The 24,683-nt window shown below is 34.8% G+C and overlaps 1 protein-coding gene and 1 long non-coding RNA gene across 9 annotated transcripts in view; one reads left to right on the forward strand and one right to left on the reverse strand.

Moving 5' to 3' along the window:
• Positions 1–13,783, reverse strand: part of LOC107652431 (uncharacterized) — an 83,716-nt gene extending 69,933 nt beyond the window's left edge. Inside the window, exons 1-2 of the long non-coding RNA XR_008911313.1 lie at positions 13,534–13,783; positions 7,561–7,728 (exon numbers count right to left, since the gene is read on the reverse strand). This is a non-coding gene — a long non-coding RNA (uncharacterized LOC107652431). The remainder of the gene's footprint in view (positions 1–7,560; positions 7,729–13,533) is intronic.
• Positions 1–24,683, forward strand: part of RDX (radixin) — a 141,833-nt gene that overhangs the window by 71,724 nt on the left and 45,426 nt on the right. For all 8 annotated transcript variants that reach the window (XM_056794430.1, XM_056794431.1, XM_007494866.3 and 5 more), the window contains 4 exons: positions 9,850–9,933; positions 10,154–10,300; positions 17,509–17,605; positions 20,350–20,513. In XM_056794430.1, the coding sequence (XP_056650408.1) occupies positions 9,850–9,933; positions 10,154–10,300; positions 17,509–17,605; positions 20,350–20,513 (492 nt within the window). The remainder of the gene's footprint in view (positions 1–9,849; positions 9,934–10,153; positions 10,301–17,508; positions 17,606–20,349; positions 20,514–24,683) is intronic.

Consider the following 24,683-nt stretch of genomic DNA (forward strand, 5'->3'; position numbering starts at 1 on the left):
CTCAATCCATGGAGTCACCTAGCTTTTCCCATCAACATCTTTCACATTGCAACTGTTCTCTTCACTGACACAAATGTCTAATTGTTCAGGCCCTCCTCACCTCTAACTCAAACCATTTCAATAAATGCTGCTTTCATCTCTTGAAGTCTCCCTCTTGTCCAGGTATAGTTCCTAAATTAGTGCAATGGATCACCAAAGAGGTTTAATGTTTAAATAATCAATACATTTATTTTTAAAACATATTTTAATACTTTGGGGATAAGCAATTTCTTTAACAGTTATAATGATAATAATTGAACTTGATCATGGTGTTACTTTAAGGCAGGTTAACGATGGTCGAAGGGAGCTAGTTGTGAAGGAGGAAGGTGTTGAAAGGTAAGGAGCTTTGATAGGATGATTCCTACTCTCTCACTCACTCCTCCTGAGTAATGCTGTCAAGGGGTGCTACTCAGGAAATTGGGGTTCCCCTGTTGTGTGAAGGTGATGGGAAGATGAAGGAAGGTCTCCCTTATCAGGTGATATAAGAGGTTCCCCAGATGCTACAGAGACAAGCTTCTCGAGTCTTTGACTCAGTGGGGGAAGGATCTTAGATAGCCACAACAGATACCCTTTCTCTTAGCTACTAGAAATAAGCCATAAGAAAATATCTGACTGCATGTAAGAAGATTTTATGAGCAATGACTATAAGGAAAATTGGGGAGTTGGAATGAGGAAGTCAGGGTCCCTGATTTATCCCCCTAATGGTCCTTCACTTAAGCAGCTGTGAAGCCAACTGGGGTTTCTCCAACCCTTACCCACTAATTCTCTCAATATTATTTATAATATTATAAATTAAGGAAAAGTCTGAGTAGGTGCAAAGGGAGAGAACCAGATTCTTGGGCAGAGAGTCCACAACCCTCCTGGGTCTGAAGAGTCTTGACACTCTGTTGAGATGTTCCTTGAGATACTATGTTGTTGAAATAATTTGGTAGGAGTAATCTTAGGACTATACGCAGGTGAATCCTTTTTTGGCTCTTGGCAAGATCCTCATAAAGGAAAATGCTTCTTGCCTGTTATAGATGTGACAAGGGAATCACTTTAAAAGACTGATATATATTAATTTAAGGTCGCCAAGGAATTCAGCTATGTAATTCCTAAATGAAAAACTCAAGTCAGCCGTCAGCCTTTTTTGGAGTTTAATTACAATAGGAGCAAGAAAGGAATTAGAGATAGAGAGAGAGATAAAGGGAGAGAAGGGAATAGGGCTTAAATACCCCTTCTGTTTAGGCTGGGCCAAAAGGCCCAAGCCCTTAGATAGCTGGGGCAAAGAAAAGAGATCAGTACCTATCACTCACGTGACCAAAATGGAGAAACAGTCTCAGAGGCCCCCACCTTCAGCTTCCTTCAGCGCAAGCTTCTCCGAGTCCACCGCAATCACCCTGACCAAACTCCTCCCCAACCCTCAAGTCTCCAGACCCTCCTATCTTTTAGGAAACCCTCCAAGTTCCTCCTCTCAGTTCTCCCATCTACCAATCACTGTTCATCAATTTCCCTGTGCCAATGGAGGCTCTAGCTTAACCCAAGACCGCCCAGAGGTTTCTGGCTTTTTCACATGTCTGTTGAAGGTCATATTTTCAAATGATTAAATCTTTGATCTAGGCTGCAGTCCTTACTCAATCCTGTTAGGACTGAATAGGGTGGAGATTTATTCCAAGTATCTCCATTGTATCAATTCTAAAATCAATCATGATTCAAAGAAATTCCTGTTCTATGCTTAAGCATAGGTCAAAGTCCTTTCCATTGTTCAGCAAAAGGTTTCTGTCCTAAAGTAATCTGAAGAAGGGAAGAGAAGGAACCTCCCATGCCAATGGGGTTCCCATTCCAATAGACTATCAGTAAGAAATTTTCCAAGTATGAAATATCCCAATGGTGAAATTTCCAACATTTATAAGTCTAAGGAATTTTGAGGTTTACATAGAGGTCTCTGCTCAAAAGCCCCCAGAGTTCTTCACGGAGCTTTGTTAAATCCCTTTTTGTCTCTCAGCATCCTCTGCTCCTAATGGTCTTTGCTATCAATCAACTCTTCTTTCAATGTTCCATCTTTCCCCCTTTTGCAACCTGCCCTTACACAGTTTAGAAGCATCCAAAGGATAGAAACCACAGCCTCCAGTGAGAAGGTTCCCTGAGATTTCAAGAAATTTGTGGAAGTCTTTTTAAAAATTTACTTTTAGATTTTTCTTGACCAAGAAGGCTATTTTGAGTTTAAATCTTAACTTCAGACACATGCCACCTGTTTTCCTCTGGGCAAGTCTCTTAATATCTCAGTGCTTTTTGGCAACTCTTAAGTTAATAAATTAAACAGGATGTAAATTGGTAAGAGGAAATTCCTCTGTAGATACTTCCAAACCCATTAAATCACAGATCTAGTCAAAATAAATCAAGAGAAGACACGTATGTATTGTTTGTTCTGGTAGAATATTATTTTCTTAAGACCAGAGAATGATTTGATTTTTGCCTTTGTATTCTTAGTACTTAGTACATAGTAGGTATTTAATAAATGTTGATTGGCACTAGTTGTATGATTCAGCTCTTATAAATTAGGAGTAGAAAGAAATTAAGAGCTCTTATTTTTAAGAAAACTAACCTTTTGTGAATAGGAGAGATAGTGGTCAAAGGAAATTGGACATAGGAGAAATACAACAGAAAGAAAAAGGTGTGGGCACAAATAGTGAGAAGGAATGGAGTAGAGGGAGATGCACAACTAGTAACCATAATATTGAGTGTAATGTGATGAATTCACACATGGGAAGAAAATAGATAACAGAAAAGATAAAAAATCAAGACCTGACTGTGTCATCTACAAGAAACACAGTGAAAATAAGAGATAAACATAGAGTGAAAATGAGGGGCTGGAGCAGAATATACTTTGCTTCCGCTGATCCATAGAAGGCAGGGTAACAGTCATGATCTCAGACAGAGTTGGGACTAAAATGGATATAATTGGAATGGACGAACAGGTAAATATATTGGGTGGATAGGATGGATAATGAAGCAATATCATTATTGGGCCTTTATGCACCAACTGTTACAGCACCCATATTTTTAAAGGAAAAACGAAATGTGAAATATATACAGATGGGAGGAATCACAAAATAATAATAGCAGGGAACTTTAATTTTCCTCTCTTGGAACTAGATAAATCTAACCAAAAATAAACAAGAAATAAGGAAAGGAAATTAATAGAAACTTGGATAAGTTAAATAAGATAGTTATCTGGAGAACCCCTGCACATCTGCATGAGGTTAGTAGTAGATCTAAGCCTGAGCATATACACAATCCAGACATAGTTTCTGATGGGAAAACTATGGCTTAGAGAACATGAATATTCTGCAAAAATCTTATTTCAACACTTATCCTACTATGGAAATAATTCTGCATCTCTGAGGGGTTGTGACACTGGAATAAAAGTTCCATTGGGTATGATCAAGCTGGAAAGATTTGTTTTGGAAAGAGTATGGTCCTGATAATATGTTAACTAAGAACCAGACAAGCTAAAGTGATTAAATGATGATAGGAACATGGGGAAACAGGTTTAATAGTACATTGCTAGAGTAGCTGTGAATTTTTCTTTATAAAATAAAGTGGGAATATACATTAAGATTTGTAAAATTAATTGATCTGGAGATCCCATTACTAAGGTTAGGTCCTAAGGGCATTATTGAGAAGGTAAAAAGCTGTGTTATGTATGAAAATATTCATGGAAGCTTTGTTATGACAAAATAACTGGAAATGGCACAAATGCAATGAATGAGAGAAATGGTTGAATATCTCGTTATTTGAATATATTATGTTATTAAAAAACTAATTTTGGAAATATGAAAAAGATATCTATGAAAAGAAATGAGAATAATACATAGCATGATTACATTTTTGAAAAACAGCAACAAAATCAAGAGAAAAAACCAAGTAAAACAAATCCAAAGGGAACTCAAAAGCAGATGTTTATATTAGCATACATATATAATTTACAAATTTAAACAAATTATAAATAATGTGGAGTTCATAGTTTTGCATGTAATTTTCTTTATGCTTTTGTTTAGTTAAATGTGTTTTGGTGCTGGTGGTGGTGGTAGTTACTAAATATATAATAAAAATAAAAACGAAAACTAACATTTAAACAAGGCAGTGGATAAAGCATTGGATCTGAAATTGGGAAAACCTCAGTTAAAATCTAGCCATTAAACACTAGTTATATGACCCTATGCAAATTGTTTCATTTCTGTCTGCCTCATTTTCCTCATTTGTAAAATGATAATACTAGTATTTGTAAAATGATAATACTAATATCTACTTCCAAGGATTACCATAAACACAAATTGAGACAATGTAAAATACTTTTGTAAATCATAGAATGTAAGTGCTAGTTATTAAAAAGCCTTGATTTTCCCAACGTTTTAGGTAGTGAGTTCTAGAGCTGGGATTTGAACCACAGGTCCTTTCACTCTTAAGTTTTAATAATATTTTACTATACTGTGGTACCTCTCAGTTTCTAGAATTCTGTAATGATCAAAAGATCATTGCTTTAGCTTGTAAATATTTACCCTAACTCTAAAAAAGCAATTTTCTGCTATGTTTTTTCATTTTCCTGATGGAAGGGCAGAAATGAAAGGAGAAAACTTTAATAAAACTGGGCATTGGTCAAGATCTGAAATGCATAAAGATGTGAATGAAAGGGTTGAATTGACTAGGTTTATATTTTGCAGAGATTTTTGTTTGAGGATACCTTATGAAAAAAAGAGAAAAATGCAAAAGAAATTTAAGACAGAATTCTAGTTTTCAGAGATCATAGTCTAGTTTGGGAGATAATGCCCATTAAAGAGATATCAATAAATTATTATTTGGTATAAACAATAAATGTGTTAAAATTTCAGAGATTAGTGAGATCAATGAGGCTAGAATAAGAATAAAAACATCTTGAATTTACTTAGTAAGTAATTTTCTTATGTTTCAGAGTGCTCTGCAATCCTCACAATATCTAAGACATAGTTTAGGAAAGATACCCCAGTTTTTTCCCAGTTAACAAATTAGGAAGCCAAGACTCAGAGAGGTTAAGGGATTTGGACAAGATCACTAAGTAGTGACACTGCAGACCTGAATCATGTAAGAGGTTGAATTTTAGATTGGTTCTGAAAGATGCTTAAGATCTGGATAAGGATAAAACAATGAGGGCAAAGAAGCATTTATTAAGTGTTTTAACATATGCCAGGAACTGTGCTAAGCACTAGTAAATACTCACTCCCTAGAAAAAAGACAAAAACAGTCCTTACCTTACATAACGGAGAGGATCTATAGATTTTTCAGATTGACATTTTGTATTCTGTGTTTGGAAATGTGGGCAATTTTTTGTATTGTTTTGTGAGTTATGTTATTCATGTTTGTTGTCTTTATGTTCTGGCGAGAGACTTAAAATTCTTAAGTTGTTCTCCATTCTTCATAATCTATTGCTTATTGCCTTTTAATGTTATTGTTTTTTGTCTCTCTTTTTTTGATTGTCCTTCACTTCTTTGTATTCCCATTCTGATTCTATCATTCTCCCCAGCACCACCCCCATCCTGGATACAAATTTTTCTATTCTGATAATTATTTTTGTTGTCAAGGTCTTAAATTCTGCTTTTACAATTCTCATTTCTCTTTTATTCCATTCAAAAGCAACTAACTGTGATTCCATGCCTTCTAAAAAATGCACAGAATGTCCTTTACCTTATTAGGCATTTGTTGTCTTGTCTTACAATATTTATTCATAAATGTCTGAGCTTCTCTAGGTGATCTGGAGACCATATTTTTTTCTGTTATTGATAACATCCCTGTTGATTTATCTGCTTATGCTCAAGGTCTTTAACCAAGTTTTCTTTTTCCTGAAATCTTTGGTAATTTCAGTATTCTTTATATTCCCCAATTGTTTACTTTCTGAGTCCTTCACCTTTGAAAGCAGATTCACTAAGGGCTAGTTCCCAAAGCTCTCTGAGCCTTATTTACCGGGGGAGTTAATTTTTTACCAGCTTTAGTTTCTACTCCAAGTGACTTCTTGGGAGGCAGAAGTGGCCCCAGCTGTACTTCAGTTCCATTTGTTTTGGGGTTCTTTGTGTCTTAAACTGTGGAGATAGTTGGGCAGAATTTTTATTTTGGAGAGGTTTGAGAACTTGTGAGAATTTTAAAAAGTGCTTCATCTTCCATCAAAAGTAGCTTCCATTCCATTGGGATGAGCAATATATAAATCAGAACTTAGAAGATGGATATAGGATAGATGGAAGATAACTGAAGATGATGACACTAGCAGTTTTGGGGCCACAGAAAAGACTTTTTGGTACTTAATCTATGACTTAAAGAAAGTCAATAATTCCAAGTGTCTAAAGTTGAAAAGGGAGAACATTAATATTAGAGGCATAGGGAAGAATCAGTACCAAAGGCTTAGAGCTAGAAGAGGGGATGTTGTATGTCCAGTACATATTCTAGTATGACTCGACTATAGTGTCAGTGTAGAGGTCAATAGACTGTCCTGTGCAAAGTATGAAAGGCCAAGGTTGTAAAGAGCTTTAAATGCCAAACACAAGACTGGGCGTTAATAAGGAGCCACTGAAGTTTATAGAACAGGGAGAGGACATGGTTACATGTATACTTTAGGAAAGTCATTTTGACACTAAGTGGAGGTTTGATTAGTTATGGGATTAGGCTTGGGATGGAAAGATCAATTGGAAGACTATTGTAGTAGTTCAAATGAAAATCTGAACTAAGGTGTTGGCAAGAAGGGGATATAAATAACATATATTGTAGAGAAATTAATTATAAGATTTGACAACTAATTGGAAATATTGAGTGAGTAAGAGCAAGGAATCAAGGATGACATAGTGGTTGTAAACCTAGGTGATTGGGAAAATAATGATGCCTTCAATAGTAATAAGGAAGTTCATAAGAGATTTTTTGGGGAAAGATGGAATCCACTTTTGGATATGAAGTTTGAGTTACCAATGGGGCATCTGATTTGAAATGTCTAGCAGGCAGCTGGTGATGAGGAACTTGATCTGAAGACTGATTAGTTATGAATAAATCTGAAAAAATAAGATCTGGGATCATTTGCATATAGATGATGACTAACCCCATGAAGGTTGATGAGATCACCAATCGAGAAAATGAGACAGAAGAGGAGAGAGCCCAAGACAAAGCCTTGGAAGGACCTCCATAGTTAATAGGGTGGACATGGGTGAGGAACCAACCAAAGAAGCAGAGGACTGGTCAGACAGAAAGGAGGAGAATCAAGAGACAAGTCCTATCTAGAAAGGAGAGTATCTGGGAGGAGAAGGAAGTTAGTTAACCATGTCAGTGCTGCAGAGAGATTAAGAAGGATGAGGTTGGAAAAGAAGGTAATTGAGAGATTGTTGGTAACTTTGAACCAAACAATTTCTGTTTTTGTGGGTATGGTTGAGAGGAAAAACAAAAGACATTCATCATCAGTACGTGGTAGTTGCTGTAGCTGACATTTATATGTTGCTATAAATTTCAAAAAGTATTTTACATACATCTTACCTGATTCCCCAAACAGCCTTGTGAGATAAATCCTGGTGGTAATATTTCTCTTTTACAGATGATAAAACCAAGGTTCAGGGAGGTTATTATTCACCATAATGTCAAAAATGATACTTGAATCCAGGGTTCTTCTGACTTAAAGTCCAGAATTATCTTTACTCTGCTATGCTATGATGAGAAAATGGAAGAAAAAGACAATACAGAGACTACTAGTTATGTTGTGTCAATTATGCATAGAAGTACTAGGGCTACGTATAATAATATTATCCTTTCTAAAATTAGGACAACAGAGGTAAGATGTCACTTTTTTCATGAAAGATACATTTTGTTAAATGTTGTTGCAAATTTGAGGACTTAATTAGGTAGCAAGATTTGGGATTTTTATTATATACTCTTCTTTCTACATTATTCCTAAATCAAAGTTGTAAGTATCAGGTAGCTCATTGTTATAGTGAGTCTTCTTAAGTCGAAAATAAATTTTAAAAACAGAACATTCCAAAATAACTTCCATTCAACAAGCTAAATATTTCTTTACTGATTGTATCCAACATATAGGTAAATGTTGTGGTTGGCAATGTGGTTGGCAGTTAGAAGAACTGGGTTTAGGTCTTCCTGATTCCAGATCCAGTACTTTATCCACTGCCTTATTTAAATGTTGTCATTCAAATATCTATAAATATCAGTTTATTTTCTGTCAAGTGGGAATAAAATTATTTTTATTACTACCTTTTTATTTTATTACTAACTTTTCAGTGTTATTATAGAGGCTTAAATAAGATCATAAAGTATTTTGTAATTGTAAATCATTTACCATGTTAACACCTAGGAGAAGTTACTCTGTTTTATATACAATGAAATTGATAAATTTGAAATTTAGTTATTTCTTGGTATAGTATAAACAAAGAACAGAGATCTTAAAGCATAAATCAAAATGCATATAATCAATGGGATCTATTTGATTGAAGCCCTTATTTGGGATTTAATTAGTGTGCTTCAGGAAGAAGTTGGAAGTGTAAAGCCATACTTATGAAGATCATGGTAATGTTATTCAATCCCTATGATCCCAGACTAAACACCAAGGAAGAGCTGGGGAAGGAGTTGATGGATCATTATGAGAGATTTAATGGAAGGGGATGAATCTGTACTGAATACATGTGAAAAAAAGAGTGCTGTTTCATTCTGATTCCCATTACCATTTAAAAAGGTAGCACTATCAAAGGAATAATAAAGTAGAGGAATTCCATGGGAACTGGAACAACCTCCAGTAAGTGATACAGAGTGAGAGGAGCAGAACCAGAAGAACATTGTACACAGAGACTGATACACTGTGGTACAATTGAATGTAATGGACTTCTCCATTAGTGGCAATGCAGTGATCCTGAACAACTTTTAGGGATGTATGAGAAAAAACATTATCCACATTCAGAGGAAAACCTGTGGGAGTAAAAACACCAAAGAAAAGCAACTACTTGATTACATGGATTGAGGGGGACATGATTGGGGATGTGGACTCTAAATGAACATCCTAGTGCAAATACCAACAATATGGAAATGGATTCTGATCAAGGACACATGTAATACCCAATGAAATTGCATGTCAGCTGTGAGAGGGGAAGAGGGAGGGGAGAGAGGAATAGAAAATGATTTTTGTAACCAAGGAATAATGTTTGAAATTGACCAAATTAAAAAAAATAAATGGAATGTAAAAAGGTAGCACTAGGTTTATGAGCGTTTTCCTTGAAAGTAGAATATCTTTTTCCTTTTGTTCATCTTTGTTGCCCAGATATACTAGGAGTTTTCCTAAAATGGTTGTTTCAAGAATTCCAGACAATCTACTTTGCAATTTAAAATTCTACTGTATTTTCTAACCATGGTATAGGAAATGGGAGTCACTAAGTGAAACTTTTTTTGACAAATTGCTACCAGGTATCCTCTCCTTCAGTAGAAATTATGAGTATTTTAACTAGAAGTTCACTAACTATGGTAATTTAATGTTAAAAATATGGGAAGTATATATACTTCAGTAAGCCAAGAACTAGGATCCAGGAGTTGTGAATGTTAGTATTTACTATTTCATCTCTGTTTTTTTGAAATAATGAGTGGGGATGTATGTTACTTTTTTGTTGTTCAATTTTTTAATATGTACAATGGCAGAAGATAGGAGGGAGTCACAATAAATTATCTCTTTGATGATAATATCTTAAAAGCACATTATGAACATTAATAGTAGTTGAATGATTTTAGAAGTGTTCATTTATATAAACTTTCATAGAATTTTCCTCTTAATAGAGTGTTGGAACAGCACAAACTGACAAAAGAACAATGGGAAGAAAGAATACAAAACTGGCATGAAGAGCACAGAGGGATGTTAAGGTACTTCCATTTAAAAAAAAAATTTTCCCCCAACTAAAGTATTTTGGCTTTATTAAATTTGCTGTTTTATCAGCTCTTCACAAAGTATAATTGATTTAAATCTTTAAAAACAATAATACTAAATTTTACCAACAAGGTATTTTTGCATTTTCATTTTGATACTATATATTCAGTCTGCCTGGAATAAATCTGTTATAATTTAGCATTATCTCAATAACAGGGAAGATTCAATGATGGAATATCTGAAGATTGCCCAAGATCTGGAAATGTATGGTGTCAACTATTTTGAAATAAAAAATAAAAAAGGAACTGAATTATGGCTCGGTGTTGATGCTTTAGGCCTGAACATTTATGAGCATGATGACAAGTAAGTAAATTGCTTATAACTGAATTAATCATGTTTATCATAAGTAGTTACAGGTTTCTTTTTCATTTGTTTCAAAAATGATTTTGGGATCAATGAGGTAGTGGATCAGTGGATCAAGAAGCCAGGCTTAGAGATGGAAAGTTCGGGGATCAAATTTGACCTAAAATATTTCCTAGCTGTGTGACCCTGGGTAAGTTACCTAACTCACATTGCTTGATTCTAAGATGGAAGGTAGGGCTTAATATTTTTTTAAAAGATTTGATTCAAGTTTAATTAGATATAATTGCTTATTTTATTTAATTAAGTTTTTACTCTCTACCTTATACTTCAAATTCTGTTTTTTAAAGTGTATTTATGAGATGTGATTGTTGGGTTTATTTCCATAAATTGAGCATTTTGTATGTTCACTATTACTTTGGGTCAGAATTGAACATAAACATAATGTCCATTGAATTATATTGAGCAAACCATTTAAGCTCCTTAGGATTTAATTTTCTCATATATATCTATACATAGATATATATGAGATAAATCATATATATATATATGTATATATATACATATATATATATAGACAGGTTGTACAACGAATACAGCACCAAGTTTGGAGTAAGGAAGCACAAATTCATACAGATGCTTTCTAGCTGTGTTACTGTGAGCAAATACTTTTCCTCATGTTCCACAACTGCAAAATTGAGATAACAACAGTACTTAATTCTCAGTATTGTTGAGTATCAAATGTGATCATATATTCTTTTTTTTTTAAACCCTTACCTTCCATCTTGGAGTCAATACTGTGTATTGGCAATGGAGGTCAAATGACTTGCCCAGGGTCATACAGCTAGGAAGTGTCTGAGGCCAGATTTGAACCTAGGACCTCCCATCTCTAGGCCTGGCTCTCAATACACTGAGCCACCCAGCTGCTCCTGTAATAATATATTCTTGAGTATCAAATGTGATAATATTTATAAAGTGCTGAGAAGAATGCCTGTCCCCTCATACTGCTGCTTTCCTTCTTTTTCTTCCTTCTTCCTTTTCCCCCTCTTTTCCTTTTCTCCTCACCTTCCTCTTCTTCATTCTCTCTCCTTCCTTCTTTTCCCCCCTCCTTTTTTCCCTTCCATCTTTTTTCTCCCTTTCACTCTTGTTTTTCTCCCTCCTTCTCTAAAAAATAGTTGTAATAGGTCACTAAAGATGATTTAACAGTTTCTGAATCTATAGTTAATTAAGGGTGGAGAAAAAACTAAGGGAGATTGCTTTGTGATATCATACCTTAACTAAATTGACAAAAGAATATTTCAGAAAATAATTCAGCAATTTGTCATTCTGAAAGGAAATCCAAGGCAGGTCATAATTTATGATTTGGCAAAACATTCCAGTTTCCTAATATATGATAATTTTAAAATTCATAAGGAATTAGAAAAATTCAGAATTTACATAGTCTTACATTATCTTCAACCACTGCCTGGTAAAGTACTTAAGAGGATGCAAAGTAAGAGAGGTTCACAACATTTTTTAAAAATAGGCACCAAATATTTATCTTATTCTTTGTGATTCTTACTTGATGTTTTGATACATTTGGGGATACTTTTGCTATTATTTCTTAGTGTCTAATAGCTTTATTTTTTAAAAAATCCTTATTATAATTACTAAAATATTGGTTGTTCCCCAGGGAACAAGCACAAGCCTAACTATATCTCAGTCTTGGATCTCAGAATATTCCTAGACAGCTATGTAGCATGTTCTTTAGATACCAGTTATTCAGTGTATGTATTTTATTTAGACTTTGTAAGCTCTACACAGGCAGACTTCAAATCATGCCATATCCCTGTGATTAGCATAATACTTTGCATTCGGGTGATAAATACATTTGTTGAATTGAACAGTTCTCCCACACCCTAATGTTGAAAAAGGTTGCTAGAAAAGACATTCTAAGAGTGAAAAGCAAATGGGAATGGAGGGTCATGATAGTTCAACCGCTGGTTCTACTTCATCATTGAAAGAAGGTGGGGAGTTAATCAGAGCACTTCTGATCAATTCATTTCCTCCTAGCACAGTAGCTGTAATTGCACAAATTAAGGAGTGAGTCAAGCAAAGCATTAATGTCTTCATTAAGCCCAGTCAGCAAGCATTTGTTAAACACTTAATATGTTCCAGGCACTGTGAAAAGCACCAGGGACTCAAAGAAAGGCAAAATTGGTTCCTGGCCTCCAGGAACTTGACTTTAGTGGAGACATTAGAGGAAATGTATTAACACAAAAGGAAGCTGGGAAAGGTCTCTTACAGAAAGTATGGTTTGATTTGAGGCTTAAAGGAAGCTAGGAGGCAGAAATAAAAAGGAAGAGTATTCCTGGCAACCAGTGTGAAAGTGGGACAGCCAGTGTGAAAGCACAGAATTGGGAGGTAGAGTTTATAACGGGTGAGAAATAGCAAGAAGACCAGTGTTTCTGGATCAGAGTATGTGGAGGGGAGAAAAGCATAAGGATATTGGAAAGATAGGAAGGGGCACAGCTGCCAAAGACTTTAAATAAAATACAAAGAAGTGTTTTTACTTCTTTCCCTTTTATGAATTATTAAGCTCTCCTTAATGCAATTAGAGAGCTGTTAGACATTGGCTAGCCAAGAATTTAATCTAATCCCTAGTCTTGGAAGCTCTCTTTATTTTTAAAAAAATCTTTACCTTCTGTCTTAGAATTGATAATAAGTATCAGTTTCAAGGCAGAAGAACAAAAAGGGGTAGGCAATTGGGGTGAAGTGACTTGTCCAGGGTCACACAGCTGGGGTGAAATTTGAACCCAGGACCTCCCATCTCTAGACTTGTTTCTCTATCCACTGAGCCACCTACCTATCCCTTAGACTCTTTTTAAGAGGATATATTCTCTAGAAGGTTAAATTAGACCCTCTTCAAAGACCTTTAGTAGCAGAGAACAAAGAAGAGTTAGGCCTACCAGTCATCTATGGCAGCGCCCTCATTTTACTTATGAGAAAACTGATAGTGCCATGATGGTGAACCTATGGCCTGGGTACCAAAAAAAGCATGGAGAGCCCTCTCTATGGTCATGCCTGCAGTTGTCTGTCAGAGGTCATTAATTAGAAAGCCAGAGGGACTCAGGACAGAGCTGTTCCCCTCCCCTTCTCCATGAGGACATTCCTCACTTTCCTCATCCCGCCCCCCCCCCCGGGGGGCTACTTCAAAACTGTAATTTTGCTACAGTTATGATTCGGAATGTAAATACCTGATATTCATTATGTATTCTCATTGCTACAAAGTGAGAGGTTGAGAACTGCTGCTCTAGACCATCTTCTCAATTTATACATTTCTGAGAAAGTGCTTACCTTCATCAGAGAGCATTTACTCATCAGAAAATTCCATATATCAGTGAAGTCATAGATCCAATCCTTATTTCAAGCCTATGTCATAATACAGTTTGTGAGAGAGAGCACATAAGATAATGCCTTAGAGAAGTGACTTCAGATTTGGGAAGTCCTGGAGTCAAGTCTTGCCTCCTGACACACAATGACTTTGTGACCTTCTTGCAAGTCATTAAACCTTATACTACATTAGAATAGAGGTTCTTAAGCTATTATGTCAATGAATTCTTTTGGTGATCTGTCAAAGCCTAAGGGGTCTCTTCTCAGAATAATGCTTTTAAAAGGCTAAAATAGAATATATTGGAATTACAGAGGAAACCAGTTATATTTTAAATGTGTATGTTTTTCCCCATCCAAATTCATGGACTAACACAGATTGGATGTCAGTAAACTCAAGATAATATCCTTGCTCTAAACAATTCTCCAAGGCTTTAAGTTGGTAAGAAAATGCCAACCTGCATTGATAAAGGGAATATCCTTTTCTGGGATTTTCTTTTATTTTGAGCCTATATAAGAGCACAGTGAAGAAAAGGAAGATCTGAATTCAAATGTGGCCTCAGACACTTATTAGCTGTGTGATTCTGAGCAAGTCACTTAATGTCTGTTTGCTTTAATCCACTGGAGAAGTAAATGGCCAACTACTCCAATATCTTTGCCAAGAAAACTCCATGGATACTCTGGTGATGGAGTCATAAAGAGTCAAACATGATTGAACAATAACATTTAAAAGAATTAAAATAAAAATTTGTTAATTGGAAAAAAACCTGATGTTTTCTAAGTCATACTATCAATCAGTCTTTTAAAGATTATGGAGAATAGGAAAAGGTACCATAGGTTTAGAATGACAAATGTTATTTTCAAAAAAATGAGATTTTGTTCAAAAAAGAATGTGTTGCTTGACAATTATATAATATATTTGGTTTTCAATCCTGGCAAAATTCAAGAATATATTATTAAACTAATGTTTAATAGTTGTCTGTCTAGAAAAGAAAATACTGTCTTCATGAAATAGTGTTTATAAAAAAGCCAGTATAGCTTGGTAAAGAACAGGTCATACCAAACTAATCTCATTACCTTTTTTTATGGTTTTACTATTATAAGTTAATTTGTTCTCTTATCATTTGATAACAGGTTTTTAGCAAATTAATGCATGTAATTTTGGTCTTTAGTTAATAGTTTCAAATCACTGCTACAAATATGGATCACATTTCCCAAGATTTCACATAATCAGAATTTCTATTATTAATATGATACACTTTACAAGTGGATATTATTCATCAGCACAAAGTCTGGTCTTGGTTTTGTCTCCATCAATAGGAACTGCTTGCATTAACTCTTACAAAGTCACATTTTTGAAGTATTTAAAAGAATAAGGGTTTCTAAAAATAAGGTGTTGAACTGAAGTTGAGTAAAGCCTAAATGAAAGGAGGAGGGGAAGGGAACTTTATTTACTAAACAACTAATGAATATGTGCCAAGAACTGTGCTTTTACACATTATCTTAATTGATTCTTGCAACAACCCTGGAAGATAGGTGCTTTTTTGGTCCCTGTTTTATAATTAAGAACTCCAAGGCAGAAAGAGATTATGAGTTGTCACATAGCCATTAATGTCTGGGACTGAATATAAACTCAGGTCTCCCTGACTCCAGGCCCAGCACTGGTTAGTGCTCTTTCCACTCTATCACTTAACTAGTGAAGTCCTCAGAAGCTGTGTCCCTTTGTTGTCAACCAGTACTTTTCTTGCTCCCAAGGAGCTTATATTCCAAAGTGGGAGATAGCACATAGAGGTGGTTTGAGGTGCAAGTCACATGGAAAGTTCTCGTGGACCTTGGAGTCCAGCAGATGATAATTCTACTTCTTTTGTTGTTAGGTTTCATCAAGGCAATATATTTTCAAATGTGCCTTGAATAAAGAATTAGATTTCAGTAAGGAGAACTAGAGAAGGTATTTATTCCAGACAGAGATGTGGTATAAGTCTTGGATGTTTCGAAGAGTGTGATAAGTTTGGAAAACAGTATTCCAGTTTTGCTTTCATCAGTAAAGGCCAATATTTTGAGGTTAGACTGGAAAAGCAATTTGGAGCTAGTCCATGGAGAGCCTTGAATGCCAGACTTTACTTGGTAGTCAGTGAGTAAACATTTATTCAGCATCTAATACATATCAATCATTGTGCTAAGTACTAGGGAATGAGAAAAAGGCAAAAGACAATCACTACGCTGGAGGAGTTCACAAACTAATTTGGGGAGACAACATGCAAACAACTATACTAATGAGCTATATAAATAATCAAAAAAGTGAAGGTCCTAGAATTAAGAGCAATTGGAAAAGGCTTCCTGTAGAGTACAGGGCTTTAGCTAGAATTTTAAGGAAGTCAGCAAACAGAGATGAAGGAGGAGAGCATTCTATGCACGAGGGACTGCCAGTGAAATTACCTGGAGTTAGGAGGTGAAGGCATGTTCATTGAGTAGCAACGAGGTCAGTGGCATTGAATTGAAGGGGAGGTGCAAGGTATAAGAAGACTAGGTTGGAGGGAATGCTGTTAGTTTCTGAAGGGCTTTAAATCCCAGAGAATTTTGTGTTTAATCCTAAAGGTGATAGAAACCACAAGTTTATTGATTGGGGATTGGGGGGGGGGTTGATTTCACCTCCATTTTAGGAAAATTGTTTTGGCAGGTGAGGGGAGATTATAGTGGAATGGGCTGAAACTTGCAGACCAGCCAGCAGCCTATTTCAAGAGTCCAGGCATGATGTGAGAAAGGCCTGTGCTGGGATGGTAGCAATTTTAAAAGTGGAAAGGAGATATATGTAAGAAATGTTACAATGGTAAAATTGAGTAAACTTGGCAGAAGATTAAATGTAACAGGTAAGAGTGAGGCATTGAGGATGACACCCAGGTTTCAAGCCTGGGAGCCTAGGAGGATGATGGTACCTTTGATGGTAATTTAGTTTTATTTGAGTTTAAGATATCTTCAGGACATCCAATTTTAGATACTCAGTAGGCAGCTGGAGATGAGAGTTTGGAGGTTAGCAGAGAGGTTAGGGCTAGATTGAGAATAATCCCACTAGAGTAGATTATAACAATGTTCATTATAACAATGAATTTAAATTTTAAGAAAAGCAAAGGAAAAAATAGTTCCCTAAAACTAATTAATCAATCCACTGAGCCTAAAAGTATAAATTACTTTTCTTCTCCACTGAATGGAGGGAAGTTAATTTTTCAACTTCTTTGAAGCCACATTCAATTTCCTTTCGTTTTCTATTCTTTCCATTTAAATTGTCATTGTGTATAATCTTTTATAGTTCTGCTTATTTAACTTTGCATTTTTCTATGTTCTTCTATATTCTTCCTAATCATCATTTCTGATAGTCCAGTAAAATTCTCTTATATTCATGTGCTACAATTTGTTTAGCCACCAGTAGGTGTATACTTTAGTTCTTTGCAACTACAAAAATTATTTTTATAAATTCAAATTTTCTCAATAGCATGTTAATTGGTATTGGTGCTAATTAAAACATCCTAAAAGTCTAGAGCTACCAAGTTTGTTTATTTAGGCTATAATAATCAGTGCAATTATTTCACCACTTGTGTTATGGTGGAAAGAGCATTGCCTGCAAGATCAAGTTCAAATTTCTGTTCTACTACTTATAACCTCTGATACCTTGAGAAAGTTAGCTAATCTCTTGGAGTTTCAGTTTCCTCACAAGTAATAATACTAACACTGGTGTAAGCATAAAATGCTATAATGTGTGTAAAGTATTTCGTAAACCTTAAATCACCATTTAAATATTAGTTTATATATAAGCCTGCTTGATTAAAAGCCTACTTTTCATTTTAAAGGTTGACACCCAAAATCGGTTTTCCCTGGAGTGAAATCAGAAATATTTCATTTAATGACAAAAAGTTTGCCATAAAGCCAATCGACAAAAAGGCACCTGTAAGTAGAATTCATGTCCCTTCTTATGTATATTTTACATTTGTGCTGAATTCAATTTAACGTATCGTTTAGTGCCTATTATGTGTAAGACAATATGTTAGGAAATGGAGAAGTGTGTATGTGTGTCTGTAAGATATAGACTGAAATGGAGTAGACCCTTCGCTTAAGGAGCTTTCATTCTCCTTTAAAGATACAAAATATACATAGATAAGGAAACAGAGAATATAACCAAAATAATACAAAATTTGTAATGTAATAAGCAATATACCTAGGGGCAGCAAGAAAAGGTTAGTGGAAGAGATGACACCTAAATTTTGTTCTATGGCCAGTTTATAAATCAGGGGAAAAGAGGAGTAGGGGGTATATTCTAGATTTAAGGGATTACCTATGCAAGGGAATGGGGGTGGGAGATGAAATATGCAATGAATAGCTAGGAGGTCATTTTTTTTATTAGAACAGAGATCAAATGAAGGGCAGTAAAATTAGAAAGATAAGAGGAAGCCAGATTGGAAAAGGTTTTAAATGCCAGATTGAGGAGTTTGTGTTTCAGCCTAGACAAAGTAATCCAGACTTTATTATGTGCCTCAGAAAATTATGCCAGATGTGTGATCTGTAGATAAAAAGGAGAGCAGCTGGGGGGGGAGGGTCAAGAAAAGCAATCCTTGAGTTAAAACTTAAAGGAAATTGAGGATTCTAAAAAGCAGATGTAAAGAGAGATTGCATTCCAGGCATGGGAAGTGGCCAGTGTAAAGGCACAGGGACGTTTAAGGAATGGCAAAGTGACCAGTTTAACTATAGTATAGAATGCATGAAGTGTAAAAAATAAAGAAATCTCTGAACCATCATTCTGGGCGAAGATCCAAACTTTATTTGTGGTAAATCAGAACTGGAGGACTCAACATGCCCAACCTTGACAAAGACCCCTGTTAGATGTTCAACAGTGTGTTTTATAAGTTTTTGACAGTTAATTAGCACGTCATTAACTAGGCAGAAGATACATAGTATGTTAAGAAAAATGCTATAGTATTTGGTAACAAAGGTTTGGAACATTTGATATGAAGTCATAAGTTCCAGAACAAGGTTATGTTAAGAAAATTTAATTAATCCTCCAGAACTATCATTACTTCTGGGAGGAGTTAGGTCAAAGTAACCTCTCTTTGCCATAATACTGTGGAGACCCTGTAGCTGGCATAAAATCTTCACAAGATCAAACAACACCTAGACATGCCAAGGTTGTTTTCCCCTGTGATTTTGTCACCATTCCAAAATGGGCACAGCTAATTTCCAACTGCGTGTTTCAGCTTACCTAGATAACTACACAATCCTGAAATTTTTATTCCTCTAACAGTAGCTCCTAATCTAGTTAGTTGCTATAATATTCTTATATACCAAACTATATCCTTTCTAATAATATGGTTGATATTCCATCATAAATAATATTTTATACACAGTATAATAACTATAACTCAAAATCATAGTTGTAGTTATTTATCTAAAGGATTATATGTGATCACTTGGTTCATGATCAATAATATCAAAGCAATAAAACATAATTTCCTTTCATAAAGAAAATAATATATAATAAGACCAGAGAGATGGTAGGTAAGAGTCACGTTATAAGAACTTAAAAGGCTAAATGGAGGGGTTTTTGTCATCTTTGGTAATATTTTGGTTGCTATGAAGAATGGATTAGAGAACAGTGATATGGGAATAGAGGATGAATTAGGAGATTATTGCAGTAATCTAGGTGAAAGTGAGAAAATCTGAATTGTAGTTGAAGCTTTGTGAGTATACAGATGTGAAAGGAGGATAAATGAGACTAAGAAATTGATAATGAGGAGGGTGAGAGAGAGGGAGAAGTCAAGGATGACTAAGATTATGGAAGGGATTCTCATTTATCAAACTGGCACTGAAAAATGTTTTCATTGTTTCATATTATCAGGGGTGAATTTTAAGGGGTATAGAATGTAAATTTAAATTTAATCAAAGAATATTTGTTGGAATAAAGTCAAGTTGTACAAAGAGACTGTTAGTGGCATTTGTATAATGGGTGACTCCATAGATTATTTATATGAAACTTATTTAAATTTGTGTGTGTGGCTGTTTGTTTCAATAACCATAATACAATACAGGTATTTAGTAGTTGCGTATAATTTAGAAAATTGCAAGTTATTGATTTACTTTTTTAGGTGTTATGTAACTCAAAGTCTTGAATTTATGTTCTTTTTAGCCTGGAGTATTTAAGTTGTAGCATCTATTCTGTTGGTTAAGATAGTATCTCTTTTAAGTGGTAACATCTATCTGTATCATAGTGAGCAGTCTTAAGACATAAATAGCCATAGAAAAGGAGAAGGAAGTATTCAGTGTAATTTGAAATTTCGAGTCTGCAGTAGATATTTTTCATGAATGGGTAAATAGTTCAGTCTCTACATTACTGAAAAACAAAAACAAAAACAATTGAGACCAAACAGAATTGAGTCTCTCAGATATAATGTTCATAGACTGAGATTACTTTTGGAAAAGTAGAGGGGAAAAAGCAAATGGGACCTAGTTTATGGCTCTGGAGTATTTAAGAGGAAACAATATGTGGCATCTACTGTGGGTTCCTGGGAGATTTTAGGTAATTTTCAACTTAACTGTTATGTGACCATTGATCTCTTATTCACATTGTTGACATTTAGTACAAATTATTGATGAGGTACTATCCCCAAGGAAGTTGTTAATTTAAAATAATTTGTATTTAGGATTTTGTTTTTTATGCACCTCGGCTGAGAATTAATAAGCGGATTTTGGCTTTGTGCATGGGAAACCATGAACTCTACATGCGAAGAAGAAAGCCTGATACAATCGAAGTACAACAGATGAAGGCTCAGGCTAGGGAGGAGAAGCATCAGAAGCAGTTAGAAAGGTATGAAATTTTGCAGTATTTCATTTTTAATTGATAGTAGTAGAGTTATCTTAAAATATTAGACAAACTTAAGTTTCTTGAAGTGCTCCAAATTTAAATTTTGTGGAACCTTTAATTTTATTGAAAAAGTTACATAAACATTTGAGTATTCTAGAAGTTCCCCCAATTTCATCTTCTAAGTTAAAGGTTTGTAATTATAAAGTTTGAAGTCTCAACACATAAGGATTGTGAGATTAGCCTTTTCATGACTTCACTGAATTGTTTTCCCTCTGCCCTTTATGCAACCCTTGCTATTCTACTGTTGAATATCTTTTTGGAAGCGTTTGGTTAAAGATCCTCAACTTGTTTTACTCATGTTTTCCAGGTAAGAGTCTTTAATAATTTTTCCAGAGTCTGTCTGTGCTACTATAAAAGCTCACCAGATATAGAACAGTATCAAATAGAATAGCATCAGCACTTTTTTATAAGAATTTCCAAATATATACTTGGAATCCTCTAACAGAATTTGTTATGCTAAATTGAGAGTTTTAAAGTAAACGGTTACTGCTGAAGAAATTCCTCCTCTAATTTTGAATTTGCAGACTAGGGATTGGTTTGAATATAATCTTTGCTAAGGAAACTCTTTCTTTAAGGTTTCTTGGACCCCCTAGATTCAGCATTTTCATGTCTTAGAGTTAATATATGTATTCAATGATAATGAGATTACATTAGAAAAAATTGACATTTCACATGTTTCAATAACCTAAATAGCCCTTCCTATCATTAATACTAAATTAATAAAGTTTTATTGAAATGCTAACTGTTTCTTATTTTCCTAAAAGGAAAGGCGTCAATTAATTCTGTACAGATAACTAGTACTTTGATTTTAATGGAGAAACATGATGACCTAACACACTTAAGCAACTAGTCGTTTTAAGTCATTCAATTTTTACACAGAATGACCCTTTGGGCAGTATACTTGTGATAGCCTTGAGGGTTTAAAAGTGTGAAGAGAGAGGCAGGGGTCGATTTTTCTACCTTTCATTTCTCAATGTATACTTATGCTCCCCCAAACATACTTCTCTCCATAGCTTTTAATATACTAGCTGTTATACCATTGAAATCATTCCTTTGAAATGGATGCTATATAGGTAACTGTTCTTTGTTATAGCATATACATTAGACATGATAGAATCTCAGAATTGGGAGGACTTCAGAGGCCATCTAGTCTAAGCCATATCTTTACAAGGATTCTCTCTAAAACATACTTGACAAGTAAGTGTAAGTGTGGTTTTTACCTTTTTTTTTTTTGAGGACCTACATGGCATGAGGAGGGGAGGCAAGAAATCTTTTGATATAGTCCATTTTCTACTTTTAGATGATTCTTATTGTTAGAGTTGGGGTTTTTCCCCCCAGACATCAGTCTAAATTTGCCTCTTTTTAGCTTCCATCCATTGTTCATTCTGTTCTCTAGGACCAAGCAGAACAAATTTAATCTCTCTTTTCCTCATGACAGATCTTCAAATAATTAAAGGCAGCTGTTACGGATCCTCTTGAGTTTTCTTCAGACTGACCCTTATTCCTTCAGTGGGAAGTTTTTCAACATCCTGGTGGCTTCTTTCTGGATTCTCTGAAGCCTTTGATGTTTTTCTTTAAAAGTAATATACAAGAAGTCAATACATTATTTCAGATATGGTCTGACCAGGGAAGAGGACAATGGATTATCTACTTTCCTTACCACCCAGTTCTTGAGATGACATTAGTTTTATTGACTTTTATGTTATATCATCTTATACTGATCTTCCAGGCCCTTAGCTCTCCACCTCCATATCTATTTAAGTTGAAATAAGAGTTTAACTACCACTTCACTGGTTCGCAAAATAGATTGTTTTAATCCAAATTTTATTTTGTATCTTCCCTTAAGTCTTCCCCAAACAATCTACACTCATTGGCTAAGAATGTTACTGTAGATTATTTTCTAGGTAGCATTTATATATTCGAGACAACTAGATGGCTAAGTGGATACAGTACTAGGCCCAAGTTTGAATCCAGACTCAGATACTTACTAGTTATGGGATCCTGGGTAAGTCACTTGACCTCTGTTTGTCTTAATTCACTGGAAGAGGAAACAGCAACCACTGCAGTATCTTTGCCAAGAAAACCCCAGGGATAGTATGGTCCAGAAGATCATGAAGAAGTGGACATGATTAAACAATTTAATAAGCATTTTTATAGCACTTGAAATACGTTAGCTTATTTGATCCCTCACAACAACCCAGTAAGGTAGACTCAAAATTATTATCTTCATTTTAACAGATGAAGAAACTTATGCTTAAGATGTTATATGATTTATCCAGAGTCATAAAGAAAATTTCTGAGTCATCTCCCTAAAGAAAAATAGTAGCAAAGAGTTGAGCTGCTCCTTCTCTCCATTATCTGTGTCATCTGTAATTATTGGTTTTAATTGTCACCTCTTTCTAGGTAACTCCCAAATTTATATTTTCATACCTAACCTCTGACCAAAATTCTAGTCTCCCCATTGGTTATTTTCAACTTGATGTGACATTGGATGCAACTCAGTTAAATATATTCCAAATTGAATTTACTCATCTTCCCTTTCATACTCCTCTACTAGCTTTTCCATTTGTAGCAGGGAAAAGGACAAAGACTTGGGCTTCCATCCTGGGGTCCATTATTTATTGTGTATCCTTGTGCAATTTTCTTTACCTTTTTGGTGTTCAATTTCCTTATCTCTAAAATGAATGCATTATACTAAATGATCTCTAAAGTCTCTTCCAGCTCTGAAAAATCTAGGGGAAAGGCCTTTGTTGATGTCCTGCCATTTTCTTGGTCATTAGATTTCACAAACTTGAAGTCAATTTTCACTTTTGTCATCCTTGCCCTACCTATTCCATCAACTTTCGTATCTTATTACTTGCACTGCTGTGGTATTTATACACAATGGTTAAATCTGTTTACTTATAGTTTGTCTCTTCTCCATTTCATCTTTCACATTGCTTGGTCCATGGGCTTCCTAATATACTACTGCAATCCTATTATTCTATTCAGAAACCTTTAGCTACTTCAAACTGCCTAAAAAATAAAGTATAAACTTTTCATTGCATTAAAGTCCTGCACAGTCTGACTTATATTTCTAGTATTATGTTGTGCCACTTACCTAAACCCATACTGTTCTAGTTGGACTGGGATATTCTCTGTCTAATATCCATCTCTATGCCTCTGTCTGCCCTGTTCCCTATGCTTGGAATGTACTACCTCTTCCCTTGCTGAAATTTCTTTCAGTATTCAACTATTCTTCCTTGATCTCCTGTTCTCTCATGAGTGAAAATAATTTTTCTCTTAAATTTATTTTATTACTTTTTCTAAATGCCTCCTTTGTACTTAATTCAGTTTCCCTTGAACCATAGTTATTTGTGCATGTCTATTTGTTCTATTAGCTAGAGAAATCCTTGAGTATGATCTCTTATTTATATTATATCCATCATTGTATCCTGAATATCTAGCAAAGTGCATTCTACACATTTGCCTAATAAATAGAGGAAATTTAAGACAAAAATGCAAGAGAAGTAGAACCATCTAGAAACAATTGTCACCATCTGATATCTTGAACTAGTGTTTACTGTTTTATTTTGTGACCTAATTAGAACCATGGTGAAATGTGGAAAATTGAAAACAGTTAGGATTTTGGAATTAAGAAAATTTTGGTTTGCTTTGACCCTTAGCAGTTTAGAAGCCTAGTCAGTATTTATGAGTTTGCCAGGTCCTTATTAATTTTATTGTCAGAAGCTTGTAAAATACCTGTAAGTACTTTTAGGCATTAATTAGTTTACTCTGTTTTTTAATCAATTCAGAGCTGAGATTGTATTCTAGACCATGGAGTCCTACTGTATCTATGTATTTCTTGCAAGCCCTTGCTTTTTCTTGCGAATAGTTTGAAGTGAAAATTAAATCATAATGAACATGGAAGTTGTGTGCATGATCTTATCTTCAAGACTTTAAACTTCTAAATGTGCCAAATGGCTAAAGTTTGATGTCACTCCTGTAACTTGACATTTCCATATTCAAAAACTTTTATGAAATTCCCCTTGGTGTTTAAAACACCAAGTAACTTTTTCAGTTTTGTTGTTTCCCATTAATAGCTACATATTTTTTATTTTCATAATTGGTTTG

Source organism: Monodelphis domestica, chromosome 4 (assembly GCF_027887165.1).
Source record: "Monodelphis domestica isolate mMonDom1 chromosome 4, mMonDom1.pri, whole genome shotgun sequence".
NCBI lineage: Eukaryota > Metazoa > Chordata > Mammalia > Didelphimorphia > Didelphidae > Monodelphis > Monodelphis domestica.